This window comes from Scleropages formosus, chromosome 2, assembly GCF_900964775.1.
Source record: "Scleropages formosus chromosome 2, fSclFor1.1, whole genome shotgun sequence".
Classification (NCBI taxonomy): domain Eukaryota; kingdom Metazoa; phylum Chordata; class Actinopteri; order Osteoglossiformes; family Osteoglossidae; genus Scleropages; species Scleropages formosus.
In genome coordinates this window covers 22,251,792-22,275,156 of record NC_041807.1, presented here as the reverse complement: position 1 = coordinate 22,275,156, position 23,365 = coordinate 22,251,792, and the positions used below count along the sequence as shown (strand labels likewise).

General features: G+C 40.1%; 1 protein-coding gene across 3 annotated transcripts in view; it reads left to right on the top strand.

Moving 5' to 3' along the window:
• LOC108940004 (nuclear factor 1 C-type-like) overlaps positions 1 to 23,077 on the top strand; it is a 105,921-nt gene extending 82,844 nt beyond the window's left edge. For 2 of the 3 annotated variants that reach the window (XM_018761746.2, XM_018761739.2), the window contains exons 10-11: positions 3,728 to 3,813; positions 22,432 to 23,077. In XM_018761746.2, coding sequence (XP_018617262.1) covers positions 3,728 to 3,813; positions 22,432 to 22,518 — 173 coding nt within the window. In that variant the 3' untranslated portion in view covers positions 22,519 to 23,077. Of the gene's footprint in view, positions 1 to 3,727; positions 3,814 to 12,524; positions 12,716 to 22,431 lie in introns of those variants that run through there. The other variant, XM_018761756.2, reaches the window with a different exon arrangement.
• The last annotated feature ends 288 nt before the right edge of the window (positions 23,078 to 23,365 follow it).

Below are 23,365 nucleotides of genomic sequence, written 5' to 3'. Positions count from 1 at the left end.
CGTGAGTCCCTGCTCTCAGCAATTCTTCGTCACCTCGCACTCTAGTATAGATATAATTTTCTGAAACATGTCAAAACGCTGTCCTGCCACACCAAAGCAAACTTTGCCATTGGAGTCAAAGCAGAAATGTATTTTTTTTTTTTACATTTTTCTCTTTAAACTAATGAAGTGTCACTTGATCTGTTATTAACCAAATAATGTGATGTTTCATTCTGTCTGCATAAGCTTCCGGTAAGTGCTTAACTTCACAAAAACATTCACTCATGTTGGGTTCTTACAAGCTCAGAAAATAGAATATACACTTCTTAAATGAATAGAATAAAAATAATAGTTACATTTGTTCTTTAATATCCTGATATTGTTAATGACCACATGGAATTCCTTTCAATGTAATGAAATATGCGCCACTGTTTTAATGGACCACTTAAAACATGACACACACATCCCAGTATAGTATTATGATGTTTGCTTGCCTTTAGGTCATTGATACAACATGAAATTTTCTACGTCCTGCAACGAGGCCTAAAAGACGTTTTACATTTAAAACTCCACCCGTACTTGGTTTAAAAGCTGGCTTTTAAATGCAGGCAGCTTTTGGAAAGGTAAAACCGTACACGGGTAAAAAGTTATTACTGCCTCCTGCCAGAGTACAGGGAGCAGGAGATAGGATGGATAAGGATGCGTGAACACAGGAGGTCATGGATCAATAATGTGCAAGCTGAAGTCTCAGAAGAGGAGATGTGCATGATAAAGTGGCCAAGGAAATATTCCACTTCCTTTCAGTTCCAAGGTTTTGCTTTTATACAGACATAATATTCTCCAAAGTGCTGTTATTTTTACATGTCTCAGTCCGGAGATGTGCCAGGAGAAAATGAGTGCAAATGTATCATCTATCAAGTTGGCCTTCGGCTTGTTTACAGAACATGGAAAAACTGCAAAAAAAATGTGATTTTGGAAAAATTGAAAGAGGTCTTTAAAAAAATTCCAGCTCATTCTTGTACTGCAAACAAACCACAGAAAAATAATAAAATAGAAAGAATCCATAATTGCACATTGGTAAAAAGTTTGGGTCCACTTGGATAAAGTGCTGCCCAGCAATTTAGTGTTTCCGTAATATCCACTTTACCTTACACTTGGTCTCAGTAACCTACACTATACTCTTTACCTTACACTTTATTTACCTTGTACTGTAGATTTTGCCTTAAACTTATGCACCTCTTTATGTAAACTGTACCTTAACACACTGAAAATAACATAATTTATACCTTATTCTTTATACTTCCCATTAATTTCTAGTCTTGAGTATCACTGATATATATTTGTTATTTGTTGTTTATTACGTAATTATTAGACATATATATATGTTCCACTTTTAAGACTGCTGATTTAATGCTCTGATTTTCAGTAGTTAGATGTTGCTTCCTCTGGGAAGTAATTGTGGATAGCCTCTGTAGAGAAAACTTTTGATATTTAAACTCACATTTAGAGAATGTGTTAATTAGCCAAATCATTGAATGCCACTGAGGATGTTTTAAGAAAATAAATTCCTTCATATTAATTATTTCACACAGAGGGTGATAATTGACTTATGGACAACTTTATGAATAACCAGCCTGATTTGTAGTAAACCATTAGATTCCAGAAGTATTTTACCTTACTCTCCCCTTCTCTGCCAAAAGCTTTTGTTTGCAGTCAGTGCAATCTGCTTTGACAGAGTAGCTGAACAGCCCACTTTAAGCAGATGGTGAGGTAATACCCACTTACTGAAAGACCACATAAATGCATTTGTCAGAGGAATAATGTTCAAAAATAAGGTTCCTTACCTATTTTTCAAAATACGTTGTTCTAAGAATTTGGGCTGTGAGAGAATTTATTTTGTACTCCAAAATTCGGACAACCTCAGCTCACACTCATAAGAAATGCCTTACACGAAGAGAAGTTTAGATTCAAATAGGAGCCTGAGTGATGTCACCGTAAATGATATCCAGCCTCCCCAATCCCCCCATGTGGGGTGTGGCTTTTCTTGCTCTTGACTGCTAAAGCAAAGATGCTGCGCAGAAATGCTAAAAGATGAAAAGGCAAAGGAAAGCCTTACTTCCCAGTGATAAACTACATAAAATTCTCTGGAAAAGCGATGTCATTACAAATTATTTGATTTTTTTATTATGCATGTATCACAAAAGATATTTTATGATTAGTTCAGTAGAGAGGGGTTATGGGTATTATGAGTAATTTATTCATTCATTATTGTTACTTGCTTGTCCTAATGCAAGCTTACTGTAATCTGGAGCCTCTCTCACAAGCATGGTATACACTGGACAGGATGCCAGTAAATGACAGGGCAATCGTACACTTCTGTATTCACATACAAAGGGCAATTCAGAGTTACACACACAATGCCTACAGCCGCTTGTTCTGAGCTGGAGCTTAACCCGGCAACACAAGGCAGAAGGCTGGAGAGGGAGGGGACACACCCCAGACAGGACACCAGTCTATCACAAGGCAGCCCAAGCAGGACTTGAACTCCAGACCCACCAGAGAGCAAGCCCCAACCAAACCTTCTGTGCCACCACAGCCACCTAATTCAGAGTTATTAATTCACTTAAACCTTGTGTCTTTGGGCTTATGGGGGAAACCAGAGCACCCAGAGGAAACCTGCAGGAGCACAGGAAGAACATGGAAACTTCACACAGACTGAGCCAGATTTAAACCCATCTTTGAAAACACTGGCCAGGAGTTGCTAGACATGAGCACTACCAGTAGTACCACTGTGCTGCCCAAGAAGAGCTAAAACAACCAAATTTAAAATTTAAGAAAAATTATGAGAGGTAAAGGAAAGTGGACAAGAAAAATACAGTATGCAAATGTGTTATGTACAAGCAATTTTAAACACACACACACATTTTCAGAACCGCTTGTCCCATACGGGGTCGCGGGGAACCAGAGCCCACCCGGCAACACAGGGCGTAAGGCTGGAGGGGGAGGGGACACACCCAGGACGGGATGCCAGTCCGTCGCAGGGCACCCCAAGCGGGACTTGAACCCCAGACCCACCGGAGAGCAGGACTGTGGCCCAACCCACTGCTCCACCACACCCCCCACAATTTTAAACATGTATGATTTAAAAGGGTCCTGTTGAGCTCTAATATTCTGGACTTTCTTTAGAATTTCAAGATTCTTGCGTTGAAAAGTTAAAGCTGGGATTTTGTGTGTTTGGCAAAAGACAGGTGAACCTTGGTTGAGGAATGCCTGTTCCAGTTTTGAATTATATTTAAAAGAAATTGTAATTAAAAGTAATTTATGAGAATGCACTTTAAGATCTCCAGGACTGAATTATGCTTGTTATTCAAAGGAATCCTGTAAATTTTTAGTATGGCAAATCTGGTCAGTGGATTCTAGTTACCAGTATAAAAAGAAATTGGATTGAATTGAATCTTCATTGTGACGTGTATGGTGCCTGCTGAAAGGGGTCCCTCCGTGATAATACTGCCTGCCAGTCGAATTAACATTTATGTAAATAAAATGCTGGTAATGTAGCTGCAAGGCCGGCATGTCCACCTTGAATACACTAAACAATAAAGCTAAAATTCTGTACAGTTACAAAAAAGGACAGATGAGCTTTCACTGAGGGATGTACACACTGTTCTTATGCATATTGTATTGTGCCTCTGTTGGGTTTTTTACTTGCTCTCTCTTTCTGTCTTTCTCTCCCCCCCTCATCATCCAGCATATTCCACCCCTGGGACGCCCCCAGCCAGCCGATCGTTTGTAGGGATTGGTCCTCGGGACCATAGTGGTCTCTATCAGGCACAGGTAGGTTTCTTTTGACCTTTTCTTCCCATGTTGCATACTGTGTATACACTCATCTGTCTGTGCCCCTCACTGAGAAAGAGAAATGAAACCTCTCAAAAATACCAAAATATCACAAGGGCAAACTAGGAAGAAATACTGTACATCCTCCACCTGCCAGTCCTCCAAGAAAACATTTCTCCTCTGTCTTCAGACCAGCTGCTTCTTATAATACACATAGTGTATATGTGTGTGTATATTATTATAATCAAGCGGAAAGAAACAAACTAGGTTTACTTAAGAATCACAGCAACTATGTCTCTCTTTCTCCTAATTTAATGCACAAATTGTATTTTCGCTGAGATGTACGTCGCTTTGGAGAAGAGCGTCTGCTAAATGAATAAATGTAAATGTAATGTAGTAACTGTCCTTTTGTTAGATGCAACTGGCTTTCATTAATAGGAAGATTGACACAGGTTGGTGTGACACAGATACTGCTGTCCTACGCAGTGCCATCATTTCAACATCTCTCATTCCATATTACTGGGAAGTGTATTGCTGGCTAGGATATTGCATATCTGATCTATAATCTATAATTATCTCCTCTTGTAGCTCACCCACTAAACCATATCATTTCAATTATGGTTAAGACTGTAAGATAAAACATTATTCCTGTTATGAAATTATGATAATTGGGCTCACAGATGTTTACAATATCAACAAAGTTCACAAGACCACTTTCTATGTCAAAGCATGCAGGCACTACGCTTAGGGGTGCTGATAAGCATTTAGAATAAATATTTAATTTTATGAGATATTCATTAGAAGGGGGGCACGGTGGGTTGGACCGGGTCCTGCTCTCCAGTGGGTCTGGGGTTCGAGTCCCGCTTGGGGTGCCTTGCGGCGGACTGGCGTCCCGTCCTGGGTGTGTCCCCTTCCCCCTCTGGCCTTACGCCCTGAGTTGCCGGGTTAGGCTCCGGCTCCCCGCGACCCCGTATGGGACTAGCGGTTCCGAAAATGTGTGTGAGATATTCATTAGGTCACTAGATTAACGCTTTATGAATACTAATAACAGGGGGATGTGGTGGTGCAGCGGGCTTAACTGGGTCCTGCTTTCTGGCGGGTCTGGGGTTCAAGGCCTGCTTGTGGTGCCTTGTGACGGACTGGCGTCCCATCCTGGGTGTGTCCCCTCCGGCCCCATGCCCTGTGTTGCCGAGTTAGGCTCCGGTTTGCCGTGACCCTGCTCGGGACAAGCAGTTTCGGACACTCTCTGTGTGTGTGAATAATAATTTTTACCAGGGTAAATTAGATAGTAATACACTATGTTTAGCCAAGTTTCCTGTTCTACAGGAACCCATTAAATAAGTGATGAGTGTATGTATAAAATCACTTTTTTCTACTCCTTCCTGAACTTTATTTCTTTATGTCATTAACATCCATGAACCCAATTATCATATTGTTTGTGTCCATGGTGTACCCTTATCTCATACCCTGTGCTTCTTGGGTAGACTCCGAACCTGTCGCCCTGCGTTTGACAAGCAGTTATCAATAATGAACGAATGAAGGAAAATACAGTAAAAGATGGATATATAATAATTTTTTGCAAATATTATAAAGCATTATAATTGTCAAGCATAAAAAACTGCGTTTTAATGAATTTTAGGAGACATTTTATTTCCACAACCTGATTATGTTTTTCCATAAAAAATAACAGTAATTTGATTCCCTCGCTGCAAGAATTTGTATAACGGGATGATTGCATAGAACAAATTAACGAAGTTGTGTGTGGGATAAGTATAGCAGTATAATACCTCTATAGGAGAAGCCCAGTTTGGATGATGAGACCAGCAGCGCTGTACTAGAAACCTATAGTGTCATTCTAAGGGAAGTCGAAGCATACTGCTGCTATGCAGTGTTTTTTCTGCTGTAAAGAAAGTGTAAGTACACCAGAGTAAGACATAATGATATAAATGTTTGGCAGGTGGGGCAGGACTGCTCAACAAGTGGTGAGTGCTACTGATGGCTCTGTGGCTATGGAATATAGATTAAGAGTGGACTTAAAATCATTTTGAGTGATATGCCCTGCTCCATGATTAGACATTCCTTTGCAATTTGAAACCCTAGATACTTTACAAGATTACACACTTTAAAAATTTTTGGCAGTCAGACAGAGCACACAGACAGACTGTTTACAGGTACCACATGAACATTCCCTGACATGGATTGTTGAAAATCTGTGGTTAATTTAGTACTGTGTGTGTGCTTTCTCAGCAGTTTTACCCCAGGTAGTTCACCAGTGCCATCATTAGCCTGCCTATAAGGAGATTCGATGTAAGGACTGCAAAAAGTAGAGGAAGCAGCCACTGCCTTCTTTAAACTGGACTGCTGGCAAGAATCAGTTGTTAAATTGTGACAAGACTGAGCCAGAGTTTCCATGAAACCACTTATTCAGACATTGCACGCCAGTTCTACAAACAATGGGACACAGTATATTATAACACAGATTTACCAATAATGGTGTATACAGAAACAAACGGACAGAAAAAACAAAGGGTATTAGAGAGATGATGTGGCAAGTTGTGGGGTGGAAGCAGCCACATGGGCAGAACAATGGTGTACCTTTATTAATTAAACCAAAATAACACTGGGAATCAGTTACTGGACGCTTAAGCATGGCCATTAGAAACATTTTTTAATATTGAAATCATATGAGTTCGTGGGGCCATCTTTGATCCTTGGAAACCCCGGTTCCAGTTTGGACACTGGAGACCTTGCCTTCGGATTTGCTGTGTATAGGGGGTTTTTAACTCCGGTGTGTCAGCTGTCACTTGATACATCTCGGAGCAATGGAGAAGAACTAGGGGTGACATGGGAGAAAGGATGGTCTAGAGTCCACACCCCACACATTTGGGGGCATCAGACCACAATACACAAGTCTTAATTACCCAGACAGCTAATTGTGGATGAAGAAATAAAGGCATGGCTTGGGGTGGGTAGAGAGTAGCGGGCAATTAAGATCTGTCCTGCCCAGTTCTGTTGTTTTTCGGTTCTCGGATCGTGTTAAATGCTAAAGTGTGAAGGGCTCAGCGTTCCTGCTGTCTTCCTCCTGCTTATGCTGGAGAAGGTGAGGGGGCTTTGTGTTCTGTAAGCAGCACTGTACTGCACTTATGTGGCTTTACCCCAGGACTGGGATTCCTTGGGTTTGAATCCACTCTCCAGGGCTTCTTGTATGGCAGCCGACAGCTCCACTCCTGGAAGGGGCACATGGTTGAAAAGAAGTTGAGGGGGGTCTGAGAGGGGGTCTTTATGCCCTCACACTGGGGATAGCCACATCCAGGGCTGTCTGGTTGCTAGGGGAAACCAGACATGATGTAAGTGAAGAATAAACTTGTACTTCAGGGGCTACAGAATAAAGAAATAGAATGGGTCTAACCAATCAGTACCTTCCCTCATTTTTGCTATTCCTGCGGAGTGCTATGTCAGGACACTTGGGGCATTGCTTCCTGACGAACTCAGTTTTTATTTATAGGACACTTTTTTGTTTTGGGTTATAGTTTTCGGTTTACTATTGAGAATTTTAGATCAGCTACTGTTTTTTTCTTCAGTGTTCAATTCCCATCCTCTGTTGAACTTGAGTGTTTGCAACATTTCTCATCCAAAATAATTCAGGGACAGCAGTTTTGGCTTTTCTAGTATACTACCACATGACCATTAGTCAGTTTGAACCCTGTAGCCCAGAGGTTCTCCATAACAAGGCATAATATAGCTAATCGGTCCCAAGGTTGCAGTCAGCTGGCAAATCCTGGATGGCTAAAGACCTTTCTCAGTCGGAAAATGATGCCAGTCATGATGTGCCTAAATGATGATCATAGTCGCAGCCAAACGTCTCTGTGCCTGACCTCAGGGTCTCTGTCTTTATCACCCGAATCGCTCAGGAGGAACCTGTTACAAATGTTTTTAGAGTTTAACATTCACCAGACCTTGTAGTACTGTTGAACAAGCAGCATTATAAGTGGCAGCTTCCTGACATAGCTTAAAAGTCTACAAGGAAATACATAAATGTTTCTCTTCTTTCTCTCAGTAGGGAAATGAATTTAGTACTCTACTTTTTCTGAAGATCCAAGGCATCCGTATTTAAAATTAGGCCCTTTTTATTTTTAGTTGATGCTAGTGTGGAGGGAGTAAAATAAAATAGCAACACTACAACATGTATTTTTTCCCATCCTTTCACTTAGTAATGATTTATTGCAGAGTTGCTGTGGATTCTTGGGCTGCAGTTAACAGCGAGAGCATGACCAAAGAGTGCTGAACATTGCGTTCAAATATCTTTTCTTCTTTTCCTGCCCCTATTATGGTAAAACAAAGTTTCTTACAAAGTTCCCAGTTAATGTGAAATGTAACTGTTTTGATCAATGACTGAGTAAATCAAATACTGGGACAAATACCATTCTCGAATGAGCAAAATTTATGTTTGTCTAAAAGCGTCTAACAGTACATTCATTGTTGCTTCTGCATCATACCACACCCATTCATCTTCCTAATTAGTTCCTGAAAATCCATCTGTAAGGTAACCAGATGGACTCAGAAGAAGCTATTCCTATTATTTGTTATGCAGAAAAGAATCCAGTCATAAACCAACATAAAGTTAACTCAGATATCACCCACAACATACAGAACCATTGACAATATTTTTCTAACATTAATGAAGAATTACTCCCTTTTCAAACTTGTTGCCTTTATTGTCAGCTTAATAAAATTTTAGAATTTGTGTGAGCTTGAAGAGAGTGAAGTTGGTGTTATGAAAATTCCACCAGTGGAGTGTTGGTTTCACAACAATTTTCACATTTGAGCAGAAACCACAGCACATGATTATTTTTTAACAGTTTATTTCTTGGCTGCTCAAAGAATGTAAGTGTCTAGTAGGTATCATTAAAATGGAATGTGAAAGAAGAAGACAAAGTGGAAAAGAGTTTGTGCACTAAGCAGCTTGCAGTTAGATACTGTACATTTAAAGATGTACCTTGCAATTTAAGGTTCTGTCTGAAGGTAGAGCCACAAGGCAAACTTTGTCCGTCTGATACCACCATTGTGTTTATATGCTTGCTTCGGTAGCTGCCAATGAGGTGTTCTTCTCAAAGCCATTTAGGGTAAGTGCCTTGCTCAAGGCTACTGCAGTGGGGTTCAGACAAGGAATGTACAGATTGGAAGGCAACTGCTTTAGTCATAATGCTGCCCACTTTTTTATGAGCAGTTCTTTCATTTTGGGCTCTTGACTTTTCTTTTTTCTTGAGTTTATTAGTTTTTTTGGGGACATGGAAAAACCAAAATGAAAAGAATATTGCTGCACACAAGAACACAGTGTAGCATTCCATGTAAACACAAACCTCTGTGGTGTTTGTTCCCAGCATCCTCAGACTGAACGTAAAGCAGTTTACAGCTTCATCAATGGAACTAGTTACCAGTCTATGTGGGTCGCTCATTTGGTTATGAATTTGTAGATGTTTCACCTTGTATTTGGTAACCAAACAACTTGCTGGTACTGGATAACTGGGGACAGAGTCCTTATTCCAGGATGAGTGGTACAAATTCTTGAAATCTTGATGTATAAGATGGTATGGGTGAATGAATGTGTGTGTCTGTTCAATTTATGTGTACTTTGAAATTCTGCAATTGCAATTGTGGGTTTGCAACAGTTAATTGTACTAATTATTAATTATGACTATTTGTTATGACACAGACCTCATATTTAGTGTTGGCTCCCTGTGCAAGTGTGCTTTAAGAGCATATCCAGTAAAGTAACTTCAGAAAGAACACTTCAGAAAGGATAGTGGTGTTCTTGCACACCTGAATTCTGGGACTGTCAGAAGACCAGTTCCTGTTCACTGTCTTCAATGCATTTACGTTTCCATTTGCATTTATTCATTTTGCAGATGCTTTTTCTCCAAAGCGACATACATCTCAAAACAATGCAAAGAATGCATTACATCAACAGAAGGAGATATTTAGATGGAGACACATGATTCTTGAGTACAGTCGATTTGTCACATTCCACCATATGAACCAGCATACATTACAGAGGCAGTTATGTTTAGTTTTTTTTTAACTTATTAAACAGATAACATAGTACATGTTTATCAGGTACAAGCACACAGGAGATCACAGGAAAAGTGAATTCAAAAGTAGTGATTTTTGAGCCCCTTCTTGAATGGTGAGAGGATTCAACAGTTGTGAGTGAGAAGGGAACATCCTTTGTGTTTCTGATTTTGGACTTTTTTGTGTGGGACAATGAAAACGGGCAGAGGTGGAGGAGAGTAGCAGTCTGGTTGGGTTGTAGAGAGTAATCAAATCTAAGATAGCTATCAGGGAGCAGATCCGTTGATGGTTTTGTAGACAGTGACCAGAATCTTCAGAATGTACCAGAATTTGATCCTGTTGTAAATCCTTCCAGTACTTCCTCCTAGGAGGTTCTCAGATAAAACAAAGCTCTCTGAAAGCTCCTTTAAAAGTGAAACTGCTGTAGTTCTCTAGGCCTCGTTTTGCTTTCTTGGTAAATATTTCCGAGTACACTCAATGTTTTTACAGCTCCTTATTTTTCCATATTTGTGTTTTTTTATGGACATTCAGCATGCAACACATTTCTCAACAGACCAGTAAAAGTACCTTTTTATTATGATTTGACAAAATTCAGATTTACTTGAGTCTTTCTGGTGAATTTTAAGAGTAGGAATGCTGAATAGAGCAGAAGGCTACCGTCTGAGACTGTGGCCTCAAACAGTGCACTTTCCCGCTGATTGTTTGGATTGATTCCTAATTTGTTTCTCACATTGTCTGCTTTGATTCAATGTGCTTTTTTATCTGTGCAGTTTCATGAGATCCCCAGCTGCTTTTTCAGATTGGTCTCGAGACTAAATCGACCTTACGTGATCCCCTGCAAAGTGTCCATTTTTAAAATGTGCTGTCTTGAAATACACATCAATCATTGAAATTGCTTTTTGCTGCCAGCTATATTTGGAGGAGCGTAGCGCTTTCTTCACTGAACTCGTGTAGCTGCCATGCGCTGCACATGAGTTAGTGAGAATTAAAAGAAATCCCCTTTGATGAAGGAGTCCGGCTCCAAGATGTGACTCACAAACCCACTGAACCGTGACTTTAGTATTAAGCAGGCAGTAAATCATATTGTGCTCTGAAACATTATTAGCTGCATTTATGTATGATGGCCTATTTATGCAACGCCATGAAACTGTACTGAGAAAACTGAAATGCAAGCCTGAACGTCAGTGACTATGTACAGAGCACGCGTGTGCAAGCACTCCCTCGTTTGCCTGCCCCTAGAGATGTAGGGCTCAGTGTACGTCTCATGTCCATGCAACATGGTCTCATTCCCCCTTGCAGAAAAAGTTAAACAATCACTTCTTTAGTCACTCGGCATCGACCACCGCTGTTAAATGCTTTCATGTGTTTTCAATTTCTGTGAATGACAGCGCAAAGAAGTCTTCTCTCTGCGTCGCCCTATTTAATTCTCATGTGATTTTAACTCACACAGGAATACAGCTATGTGCTGCTTGTACCCATATCCAATATTTTTTCATTTTTTTTAATAGTCTTCACCAGCCAAGGTGTTTTACAGATGGGAAAAGAGATGGATATATGTGAACATAAGCTATGCAGCGTATGCACGCGCATGTAGATATGAAACAGCGCATCACGTGGTTTTTCATTCCCTCCATCCACAAGTTCCATAATGTATGGCTCAGCTGCAATTAAGTCAGTACATTTGGCTATAGGCTGAAACTGCCTGTCTGAGGACCATTAAAACGACCGGCGCCTTGGCAGAAAATCCTAAGGCTGTATTGCCAAATGTGAAAACGATTCAGCGGTTTTCAGGCCAAAATATTATTAGAACATATTTCTGAAGAGGCTTTCGCTTGAGTTCTGCTGGTATCTCTCTCTGGCTCTAATAGTACTGTTGCCACATATTATTTTTAATAGCTCTGATTTCCGTGGGCCTCAGCAGGAGTTAAGTGTATGGGCTCCATTAGCAGGGGACACATTCATTGGCAAGACTTTGGAAAACATATCAGTGGAACATATACTGAGACCAGATGCGGTGGATAGTGACCGGTCGGTCCAGGGAGCGTGCTGGTAAAGTGCACCACTGTTACAATACTTACACCTAAGATGCAGATACTCTTCTTCATGTGAATGAAGCAAAATTGCATATTAATTCTTGGGACTGAAACCTTAGCCATTTGGAAATATAAATGTATGCGGCTTGATGGGAGGGATGGTAGAACGGCAGGTAGCATTGGAGCCTTACCGCCTCATCTGGTATGTCCAAAGGAGTGTCCAAAGACATGTGTTTCAGGCGACTTGGGCTTTCTAAATTGCCCCAGTCTGGAGCTTCAATCGGTATTTCATTTCATTTCATTTATCAAGGGATGGGAATGAACTTTGTGTTACTTTTGTGATTCTGTAAAATTTCTTGTTGATTTCATACTATTGTCACACAGTAAATCTGTGATGGCATTTTGGATTGCTTTGGGTTAAGTGATGACGCTATGTAACGATGAATGTTTTTCATAGTGTTTTGTAACAATCACTAAAGTTTGCCTCTGAAATGAGTACATGCAGCTCACATTCTTTACACTGTGATTGTACTAGTTAAATTGGTTCACTGGAGAGCGGCTGAATTCACGTGTAATTCTTATAATTCTTTCTTTTTGTTCCTCTTTCAGTCCTGGTATCTGGGGAACTGAACAAGAAAAAGGACACCTTATAAACAATAGACACACGGATTTGGGATTCTGTTTTCTTTTTTGGATTAGTATGTTAAAATGTAAAGGAGCTGCAAGAGGAAAAACACCAATACACCATACAGTGTATATATCTGGGTGTATATATATATATATATATATATATATATATATATATATATATATATATATATGTATGCATATATGTTTATATATATCAATATAAAAATGCTTAAAATTTCAACTCGCCTTTCAATGAAGAGAGAGAAAAGAAGGTACGGACAGAGAGTCGAGGAAAAGAAGAGACAGTATTGAGGGTGGTCAAGATGGCGGGCAAAAACACTACCCCCTCTTCTCCAGTATACCCCCGTCCTCCCTGGAACGTTCAGCCTCAACACCCTCCTTCTGCTACAGGTGCTGCTTCCTCATATATGCAAAATGAATATAACCTTTATTTTCTTAGTCCACATTACAGTGGAATCTAAAAGGAAATGTTTAAATGATTCTATTTTTTCCTAAGGCTGTAAGACAGTTACAATCCCTGGTTTTGAAAGTGGGGTGAGTAGGGAGGAAATATAATTTCAGATTGGAAGTTGAATTTCTTTGAGACACCACCCCGTAACTTTTTATTTAATTTTTCATTTTTTCTGGACAATCATAGAATCGTGTATCTTAGGGGACATTGTTTTTCATTACATGTGTATTAGCTCTCCATTAATGCACTTGGGCAGTTATTGATGCTAAAATTTTGCAAGTGGCAAAGAACAGCAGTGAACATTAAGCGAGGCCTAGTGGTAAATATGCTGCTCAGTATTAGTGTGGGTGGGTGGGTCCCTGTCTTGCAAGATATACGTAAGTCTTGCAAACCTTTGACCCTTGGGGTTCTGAAGAAAGCCAGAGCATCACTGTCCCGAACCCTGCACTGGAAGACCCCCAGCTGGCAAGCTTGGAACATAGTCCATCCAGAATGGACTTCTGGCTTTAGCCTTTAAGTTCGCTGGCTGGCCAGTCCCGATGCAGACCCATGTGACCGACGTAACGTGGAAGAGGATTGAGACCCCTGTGCCGTGCCCTCAGTAAGGCCATACAGCAAAGGCACATCAGCAGGGACGAGCGCAGATCAGGATCATGACTGATCCCCTCTGCTCTTAGTCCTTGTTTCTGAGGCCACCAAGTGACCAAACGTGCTGACCTCCCTAAGGCCGAACACAGGAAGTCAACAAAACTCAGAAATTATTTGAATGGCATTTTCCTCCAGTGGAACAAATACAGTTCCTTTAGATTTTTTTGGAAAATTTTCAGTTTCTTTTGCAACTCCTGCAATATCCCTCACCCCCCTTACCTTGGAGTCATTAACTTGTTTTTATTGGAGACAACTTCTAATCAAGTAAATAATTTTGTTTTCTTGCATGGTGAAATATACTAAAACAGATCTAGCACTATTGCAGCAGTATTGGGTGAAGAAGATATATATGTTTAAACTATTTTATAGGTTAAATTGCAAAGTAAAGGCATTGCACTACTACAAAGTACATTTTTTGCATTCAGCAGCTAATCATTTTGAGGGTTTTCCATTTAAAATGCTGCAGTTCAGAAGTAGATTAAATTTCTTTGGAGACTGTGTGTCTGTTTGGTAGCAGGGTGCATTAATTATTGGCATTGGCTTTTTCAGCTCTTAATATGAACTGTTGAGACTGTTCTTTTGCATTTTATGTGTTTTTTTTTTAGGATGGTATACGCTGTGTAAAAGTGAAAATGCAGGAAAAAAGGAAACATTTTGAATAGGAAAAAGATTTGAACTTACGGAATGTCACCTTTTCTTGTTTCACTGTAGTAAGTGTGCTGCTTTCTAGGTAAAAATGCAAAATCCTCTATTTTGCAATAGAGTCTGGCATAGCTATACAAATGAACGAATTCTTTATCTGGCTGGTAAATGTAAAACCTGGTAACCTTTGAGATCAGTGCCCTGGATTTCACATTTTTGGAAGAGTTGCCTTAGTGTGAGGAAGGGACTAGGCGCCCAGTATTAATGTATTTATCCCAATAAGTTGTGGCTGGCTAGTACCTCTGTTTCATTTGACAACGAAATTGTTACAGAAGGTAAAGAGAAGAGTGTTCTAGGATCAGTACTGATACCTAAGAAAAAAAACCATCAGGGCTTGAGACTTTGCTACCAAACCCAAATCCTAAAGCCATGAGAAGTGCCTAACAAACTGTACTGCAAGTGTGTGTGTGTGTGTTCGTGTTTGTGTGTGTGCGCGCGCGTGCTTGCGTGTGTGCATGTGTTCTCTCAAGTTTTTAGGAGATTTGAGCCTCGGGTAGTGGATGGATGGGAGTGGAAATCAATATTAGGCGTAAGGAGGAGAGAAGAGACCAAGAGGGTGTTCAGCTTCAAAGCCTCTACAGTGAGCAGCAGCAGATGTGAGCTGACCTCGCACCGGGGTCTCCTAGGACAGTGTTGTGTGTTGGGGGTGGGGGGGGGTGGGCAAGCCCCTGTCTTATCCGAACTGACGCATATCGAATACGTGTGTATGTGTCTATATACATGTTGATGTATATATGTATATATGTCAGTTTGTAAAGGGATGCTGATCATTCATGCTGGTTATTTTAGGATAACCTTGAGACAGCTTGGGAACTGCACATCTCTGTGTGCGGGTGTTGGCTTTGGCGGCCCACACCTGCATTTGTGAACACAATAGGAATTAATTTTACAGTTAAATAGGAGTTAAAGGTGCTGATACGAAATGTATTGACATTTAACAATGCATGGTGCTTTTGAACTAGAAAGTCAAGTCAGTTTTGCTCTATTGACCAGCATTAAAGCTGAATATGGGTGCATGGCATAACATTTCCTGAAATCAGCCCCCCCCTCCCCTCCCCTCCCCTCCCCTCCCCTCCCCCCAAAACCCATGGAACAGAGAGCTGTTTGTAAAAGCCTTTTTACCTTTTTATCGTTCCTTAGTTTTCATTCGAGTTCCCTAATGTTACGCTTAAACTTTGCACGATATTTTATATACCACATTATGTGCCTTGCCTTTGGTAACGAATAATAATAAGAAAAATAATAATACTAAATTGATTTTAAAAATTGTAAAGAATAATAAGTTCTTCTCTGATGTAATCAGTTTTGCTGCAAGAAAAATATTAATATCAGTGCTGCATGTGTGATTGCTTGTTATTATAAAAGTAGGGCCATTAATTAACAATAAAGTGAAAGATGACATTTAAAGAGAAGGCTGAGATGAGAGAGTGATCAAACGTTGCTGGAACAGCTTCTTCTGAATTGGGACGCTGTCTTGTCCCCCTTTCGTTGTTATCAATTTATTTTAAGGACTCAGCATTAATTATTTCTTTAATTTTTACTTCTTGAGCTCCAAGACTGAAGCAAGTGGAGTATGTGCAGAGCAGAGAGGTGCAGATTTCCAACACAGAACTGTGAAGCACTACTTGAAGCTGTGTGAAGGATTCACTGGACTTATGAGCTCTTTCTTGTTGTCTTTTTTCCCAACAGTCCCGACCCTCACCTCACTCCCCAGAGCCCAGATCACACTTTGAATCTGTTCGTGAACAGAGATTTTAGCACCAGTATTTCTACCCATTTAAATTGAACTCACTGCAACAGCTCTTCACTGTCACGTAGCCAACAGTGAGGAAATATTGTGATCGCCTGGTGTGGGTCGTGGATTTTGAGCGGAAAAAAGTCAGAACTGGATAAGAAAAATAACTTGAAATAAATACAACTCCAACATCTGAGAGGTTTTTTTAAATTGACTTTAAACAAGCTGGCATGCTTTCCATGCTGCCGGTATTGTTGCAAAGGAGTCGGGCCTGTATTCACGATTTGCGTGCGTGTGTGTCCGCGTGGTGTGGAGCTGGCTTACATGTCTAGTCTCCCGCGCTTTTGCAGCTCTCTGGTTGTACAGGTGTGCAATACTGCCCTACCAGTAGTCTTGGCAAGCAGGAGGAGGGGGATTTGGTACGAGCTGAGTTTTGAACTGCTGTGGCGTACTGGAGGCCTGGCAGAGCGCAAATATTTTAGCACTACTTGGAAAATTGTGTCTGTGGGGAACAGCAAAGTGTTCGACTCGCTCCCCGCCGTACGCAGCAAAGCACCGTCCTGCTATAGGGAACGAGACTCGTATGCTGTACAGTTTTGTTAAGTACCCAGTTTGTCCCATTTTTACCGTGATTTTTCGAAAAATCATCAAGATCTTTCAAATTCACAAACAGGATGTTTAGTTTTATGCTGCAGCTGTATTTTTTTTGGAGGAGACAAAAGCTAACGTTAAATTTCTCAGTATGCACATTAAGGCTTTTTATGCACAGCTGAAATGGAGCTTGCTTTTCATATTTCTACACTATGAGCTACTTTTGTCAGAAATCACACGTGCAGAACAAGTATTTAAAAATGTGTTTGTACAAAAGCTGATTTGCCAATTTTGAAATGTTTCACTGACTAACAGGGTGGGAGATATCTTTTTCGGTTAGGACGCCGGCAATATTGTTTATGATGTGTGTATTTTTAGCACGGCCATAAAAAGGCCAAGCGGTCGTTTGTTGTGCAGCACGCAGTATTGCTTCTGCAGCGGATATTGCGATGCTGGTAGTAGCTATTAAGTAAAGGAGAGGTAGAAGAAGAGTATTGTTTACATGCCCGTCTTAAATCCTTGGAGATGGCAGTTTGTGCTCCTTGGCGCCACCCCTGGTAGATGTGGATTGCTGCAATCACAGCATCCCGTTCGATCCGTCAGATCCAGCAGAGCCTCCCCAAAAAAGAGCAGCATGCAACTTTTCCAATTGTTAAACAGGACATGTGGTGCGGCAGGGGTATGACCTGAGCAGAAGTGTGCAGTTTTACGGAATCTGTTTTCTTCTGCTGTTTCATTGTTTTTTCTTTTTTTTTTTTTTTTTTTTATTTCTTGCTCATTTTTTCCATTGTTCTCATTCTGCACATAAGGTAAAGCTGGTAGCATAGTGGTTAGCACTGTTGCCAAAGGTCACAGGTTTGAATCCACCTCCAGCTGTAGTACCCTTGAGCAAGGTACTTACTGTAATTGCTCCAGTAAAATTACCCAGCTGTATAAATGGGTAAATAATTGTAAGTAGCTTTACATTGTAAGTCACTTTGGAGAAAAGCGTCAGCTGAATGAATAAATGTAGTGTAAGGTTCTGGCGCCCCTACAGGAACTTTCTTAGCATGATGAGATGCTACTTATGTATTAATAATATCAATTTGTCATCTGTTTAAATGACAACTCTTAGTATTTGCGAAAGACAGAAACACTAGAAGTCCGTCTCGGAGACGAGGTTTGTGTGAGTGTAGAAGCTACCGATGCTGTTCCGGTTGCTCACAACTGTTAAGGCACTTTAACTTATACACCAGTATGTATTTTTGCCCTGTGCGTGTGACTTATTATTACATTACTGTACTGTGTTGTAGTAAGTATTACAAACAAGGGATGACATGGAGGCAATTTTTACCCACCCGTCTCATCTTTGCTTCCCGTTCCTGGGTCGACCAATAGGGTGCAGACTCCATCGCTTCACCACATGTCCTGTGAAGATTTGCACTGTTCCACACTCATCACTCTCAGTTGAACCCATGGCCAGGGGTGTGTCGGTCCAGGGGCATGAGGGGCCGGGGACAGGACAAAGGTTCCAGGCCCAGGTCCCCCGTGGTAGTCCAGCCTTCGCAGTGGTCCTGCAGCTATGTGTGCCGCAAAGCATCTTTTAAGAAACTTTTTGTATCTAATTCAGCTACGTATGACTGACAGGCTTTTTATCAAGGATAGGGTTTTACCTCGTTGCACTCTTTAAGATGGCTACAGGTGATGGTTGAACTTACTCTGATATTTGAATACTTTGGAAGTGATTCATGTAAAGTGATACTTTTTACCTTGTTTCAATACTCTTTTTACCTTAATTCAGTACTACAGTTTGGTAGTAATTTTTTTATCATTGAAAGATTGTTACAATTTGAATACAAATTGGGTGCATGATTGCTTTATGGTATGCTAATGGGAAGGCGATGCAAAATGTGTATAATTGATTTTTTTTTTCGTTTGAGAGATGATGTGTTTCTGTTTGTGCATTTGTCATAGGCAATTTGCCACAATTTGTCATTGTGGCCAAGCTGCATAAAATAATTATTTGCTCAATGTGATCATCTGCATGAGTTTTTGGAGAAGGTACCTGAGATTCCAGCCTGAGACACTAACAACAGTGACTTCAGCATCACTTCTTGTCATTTTAAACAGAGCTGGACACTTAAGGCAGCCACGTGGGAATGTTCATAATTGTCACCAGTTTTACATTTTCTTTTTTCTCCCCACAATTGTTTTCCCAGTTTCTTTTCTTTTCTTTTTTCTTTTCTCTTCTTCCAGATTTTACCATTGTCATGCTTGCTTTAAAATCTCACACATAATACCTTTTTTTTTTCCCTTTTTCTCTTCTTTGGCTGATGGCACTATACTGGTATTGGTGTTTCTCACATAAAAATTTTGTTTAAATACAGGATGTGCATCTCTGAAAAATACTTTCCGTACTCAGTGTGAGGTACAAAGGCAGAAAGGGAGGGGCTGAGACTTAGAGTGAGAAAAAAAAAAGAAAACAGCTGCTTACATTTGTTTCCTTGCAAGTTGTCTTGGGAAACCTGAAAATCACATAGCTATAAGAATACTGTTTCGCCTGTTCTTTTATGTCATGACTTGCATGTCACCTTCGATGGTACAATCTTCAGACCCCATTGATTTAGTTGTGGGACGCAGGCCGGTGAACCCAGGTTTTTAGAAACGTCATGGACAATCAACAGCACGGCGGGCGCTGACGGTCACCGGTGTCCGCAGGAGATGTGGTCGCAGGGGAACCTCTGCCCATGTGCCCATGGCGAAAATTGAAATGCTAATTTCTTTGTGTGTCTCCTAAACTTTGGATATAAGACCCGTTTTTGTTCCGAGTGCCTTTCTTGCTTAATTCTGAATGTTGCTCTAGTTTTCCGCAAGAACGTACTTACTCTGTTTAATGCCAGAGTCTGTTAATTTCCGGAAACTTCAATATGACATGTGTCCATTTCCCTGGGTGTGGTTACCGAACAATGAGCACCTAAAATAAAATGTGACAACAGTAAAATGAATCAGATCTCTGATTTGATTGTTAAAAATCAGATTTTGTTGGTGTTTTGTCATTTTGGAATTGGAAGCAGTGAAGTTTACCCAAAAAAAAAATTATTTTCTGGTTTTCGCCAAAACATTTCGGCCAGCGCTAAAAATCCAATGTAGATCCAGGGGGTTTTGCTCTTTTTTTTTTTTTTAAACTTTTCAGAGGGTTTTTATTTGGGCCTTTTCAGAATGCTGTCGGATTTATTTAAACCATTCCTTTTAAATGTGCATGAGGAAAACACATGGATCATTCTAATATCTTTTGTCTGAGTAATATTTTCAGAACTTCCATGTGACCTTATGCAAGGGTTGGACAGCTCCTACAGGGCACGCACTTCGACTTCCTGCTTTTTAACCTTCTGCTTCCAGATCTGTCTTTGCACACATTCATGTTGAAATCACTAAAATCTTAGCTTAATTCCCTACATTTATCATTTAGAAAGAAAGAAGTCCCAGCTGGAGTTGTCCTCCCCTGACCCAAAACAAGGGCTATGTACACAAGCAACAGACTGGGCCAAATGTATCTCTGCTACTTCGCAATATAAGACTGTTTTTTTGAAAACACTCATTTCTTTCAAATAAACTTCCTGATGTCAGCATTTTCATTGTAAGTACTGAGCCTGGCAGCTGTTGCATTTAGCTGTTGAATGAGGCTCATTGTATGGAATCGTGCTTTCTCCCATGTAACGTGTGACTTTGAGGACAGTTTAGAGTTGAGAATATTTGAAATGAAGCTGTTATTGACCCCTGGTTTCTTTTCAAAATCTGAGCTAGATCAATCTGTGGACAAGTCGCCTTGTGACTGACGACCGTTTTACCACATTCAGATGTATCCGATTGTCCATCTTTACAATGCAGCATCCCACACTCTTCAAGTTCAAGGGGCAAGTTTCCTGGGCGCTTGTAGGAATCCTACGTGAGAGTCTACGGAAATCGGCATTGTGTATGTTTATAGCAATATCGCCATGTTTTAGGATTTGATCTATGATTGTTCCTTCAAAGGCATCTAATTACAAGGTAAAGTGGCAGAGAAATGTAATTTTACATGTGGTGTACAATAAATCTCACCAAATTTGATTCTGACCATGTGTTTCCCCATCAAGCCAAGGAGAGAGAGATAGAGCGTCCCTGACAGTCTCTGATAGGTGTTAACGAAGAATTTGCATGATAATTTAGAAATACATACCTCACAAAGAGCTCAGATTTCTTTCTTCAGTAAGCCAGCAGGTAGAAACTACAAAAAATGTAAGAGTCAATACCAAAAATGATCTTAACAAGCAGTGCCTGTCATTTAACTGCTAATCAGCATTATTATTTTAATAACTTTTTTCTCTGTGAGGGCATGGTGTGTTGCTACACTGAGCTGTTGAACACTACTCTCTGGGCCAGGACTGTCGTGGTCTTGTTCCCCAGTCTCGTTGGCTGTTTGCTTTCTGCTCTTGTATTGTGTTGTATGGGTTCTCCCATCAGGCCTACATGCCACCTCACATTTACGGTGGAGAGAGTAATGGAATAACAAACCGGTACCCGCTTGCAAACAGTTCGTATTTCATATCAGGGGAAGCATGGGAAACTCATTTGATGTCATTATTTGGGAAAACCAGCTTGGAGACCTTATTCAGAGGAGGACTGTTTTTTTATCGAATGGCCTCTTTTCTAAACCACTCGAATGATCCTCACCTTGTAACGGCAGACGGATTGTTTTCGTCATACTTTTTGTATTTTGATTGATGTTTTTAAGGCATGCTGTTTTACTTTCTCTACATCTCAGTGTTGGATCTGTGGAGGGAAGATTTTCTCAGAGTGCACTCTAATGCAGTGTTCAATTATGAGGGTTTTTTGTAATTTTTTTTGTTTTTTTTTTTTTCTTCCTCATTACACTTTAAGAATATTACCATGGTAGTTTATCATTAGTTGCTTGCTTGCTGCAGAGACCTACATACTTCACACCAGGAAAGAGAACATGGACGTTTGGTTCTGTCTCTTCCAGCAGAACAGACCAAGAAACACACTAGTTAGTAACAATTTTCTTGATTTTGCTTATTTGTTTTTTCTTTATTGGCTTTTTGGTTAAGAATTAACTGCAAAACAAAATCATCTGTTCAGCAAATTAGTTGACATACAGCAGACCTACTGTGTTTATGTTGCAAGAGCTGAATTTTCCCATGTGTTTTTCAAACTGGTGTGGGGAGAAACTTTTACAGCTTTGAATATATTTTATTATAACATTGTATTCAGCCATCGCTGTTAGCAATCGCTCGTAACTACATTACTGGAAGTGAATATGTTTTCCTATGCAAAAAAGTATAAAAATAATAAAGAAGCTATGCTACAACTCAGCTACCCTGGGTCATGCCTGTTATTTCTGCTCCTAGATGCTCTCAGAAACTCATTCAGTTATTATTTTATCTTTATCTGCTGGAAACATCTACACAAATTTAAGACCCCAAACACTTATTAAAACACACCACCTACATATATGAGTTGGTAATGTATGGCAGGGGTTTGAGTCTGACTCAGTCTGTGTGAAGTTTACATTTTCTCCATGTTCATGTGGGTTTCATCCCACAGCCTAAAGATGTGTGCTGCAGGTAAAATGATGACCCTTATATTAGTCTGAGTGTGTGTGTGTGTGTGTGTGTGTGTGTGTGTGTGTGTGTGTGTGATTCTACAGTGATGTGCCAGTATCCTGTTCATTGTGTACCCTGCTTCACACCCTATGTTTCCAGGATGGACTCCAGACCACCGCAACCCTTAATTTGGACAAGATCTTACAGAGGATGAATAAATGTTCTAAGTTTTCTCCAACACTTTAACACTCTTTATGACAAGAGCTTGTTTAACCAGACTAACACTGTGGTGCTAATAATTTTCCTAGAAAAGTCATACTATGAGATATGCCCATTTAGGTTATTAAATTTTACGAGGGCTTTCATTTAATTCCCATCCACTTTGGTATAACCAGTTCTCTTTCGGCCCTTATTTGCTAGTTTAACCTGTTATAATCTCGGTAATCGTGGTACCCAGCCCTCATTTGGAGTATCCAGTTGATGTCATTGCCTTCGGTGAGTGCAAAATTTGCTTTGTTTTATGTCTTTTTTTTGTATTAAAGTTTGAATTAATACATAAGTACAAAGTATCTTATGAATTTATGTTTTGTGCAGATAAATGTACAGGATGTGCACAGTATGTAATAACTATAAAAGAGCTGAATGAACACCAGTAAACAGCCACACAGTACTACAGAGTATTATGATTAATTATGACATGATAATCAGTGTTAACAGTTGAAACTGTTACACCCATTTTATTGAGATTTGGTGATATTTTAAATTTGTGTCAATTTTGGGGGTCTAGAATGATATTAAAAACTATTACCAGTGTAGGCTACTTTTTTGCCTTTTATTTGCTGTCTGTGTCATCTGAGTTCTTGCGCTGAAAACACTGACACTTGAGAAGAGGATTTATCCCCTTGGCACCCCTGTAATTGTATCAAAAATTCAGAGAAATGCCTTCAGTGATGGACTCATGATACTGTTGAGGGAACATGAACAGAAGTAATCCTGCAAAGAAAGGCCAAAAACAGCACATTAGTAAACTGATTGTGCCAAAAAAATCTGCTGTGGGCTTCGAACCATCTTGTCTAAGAAAAGAGCTCGACAC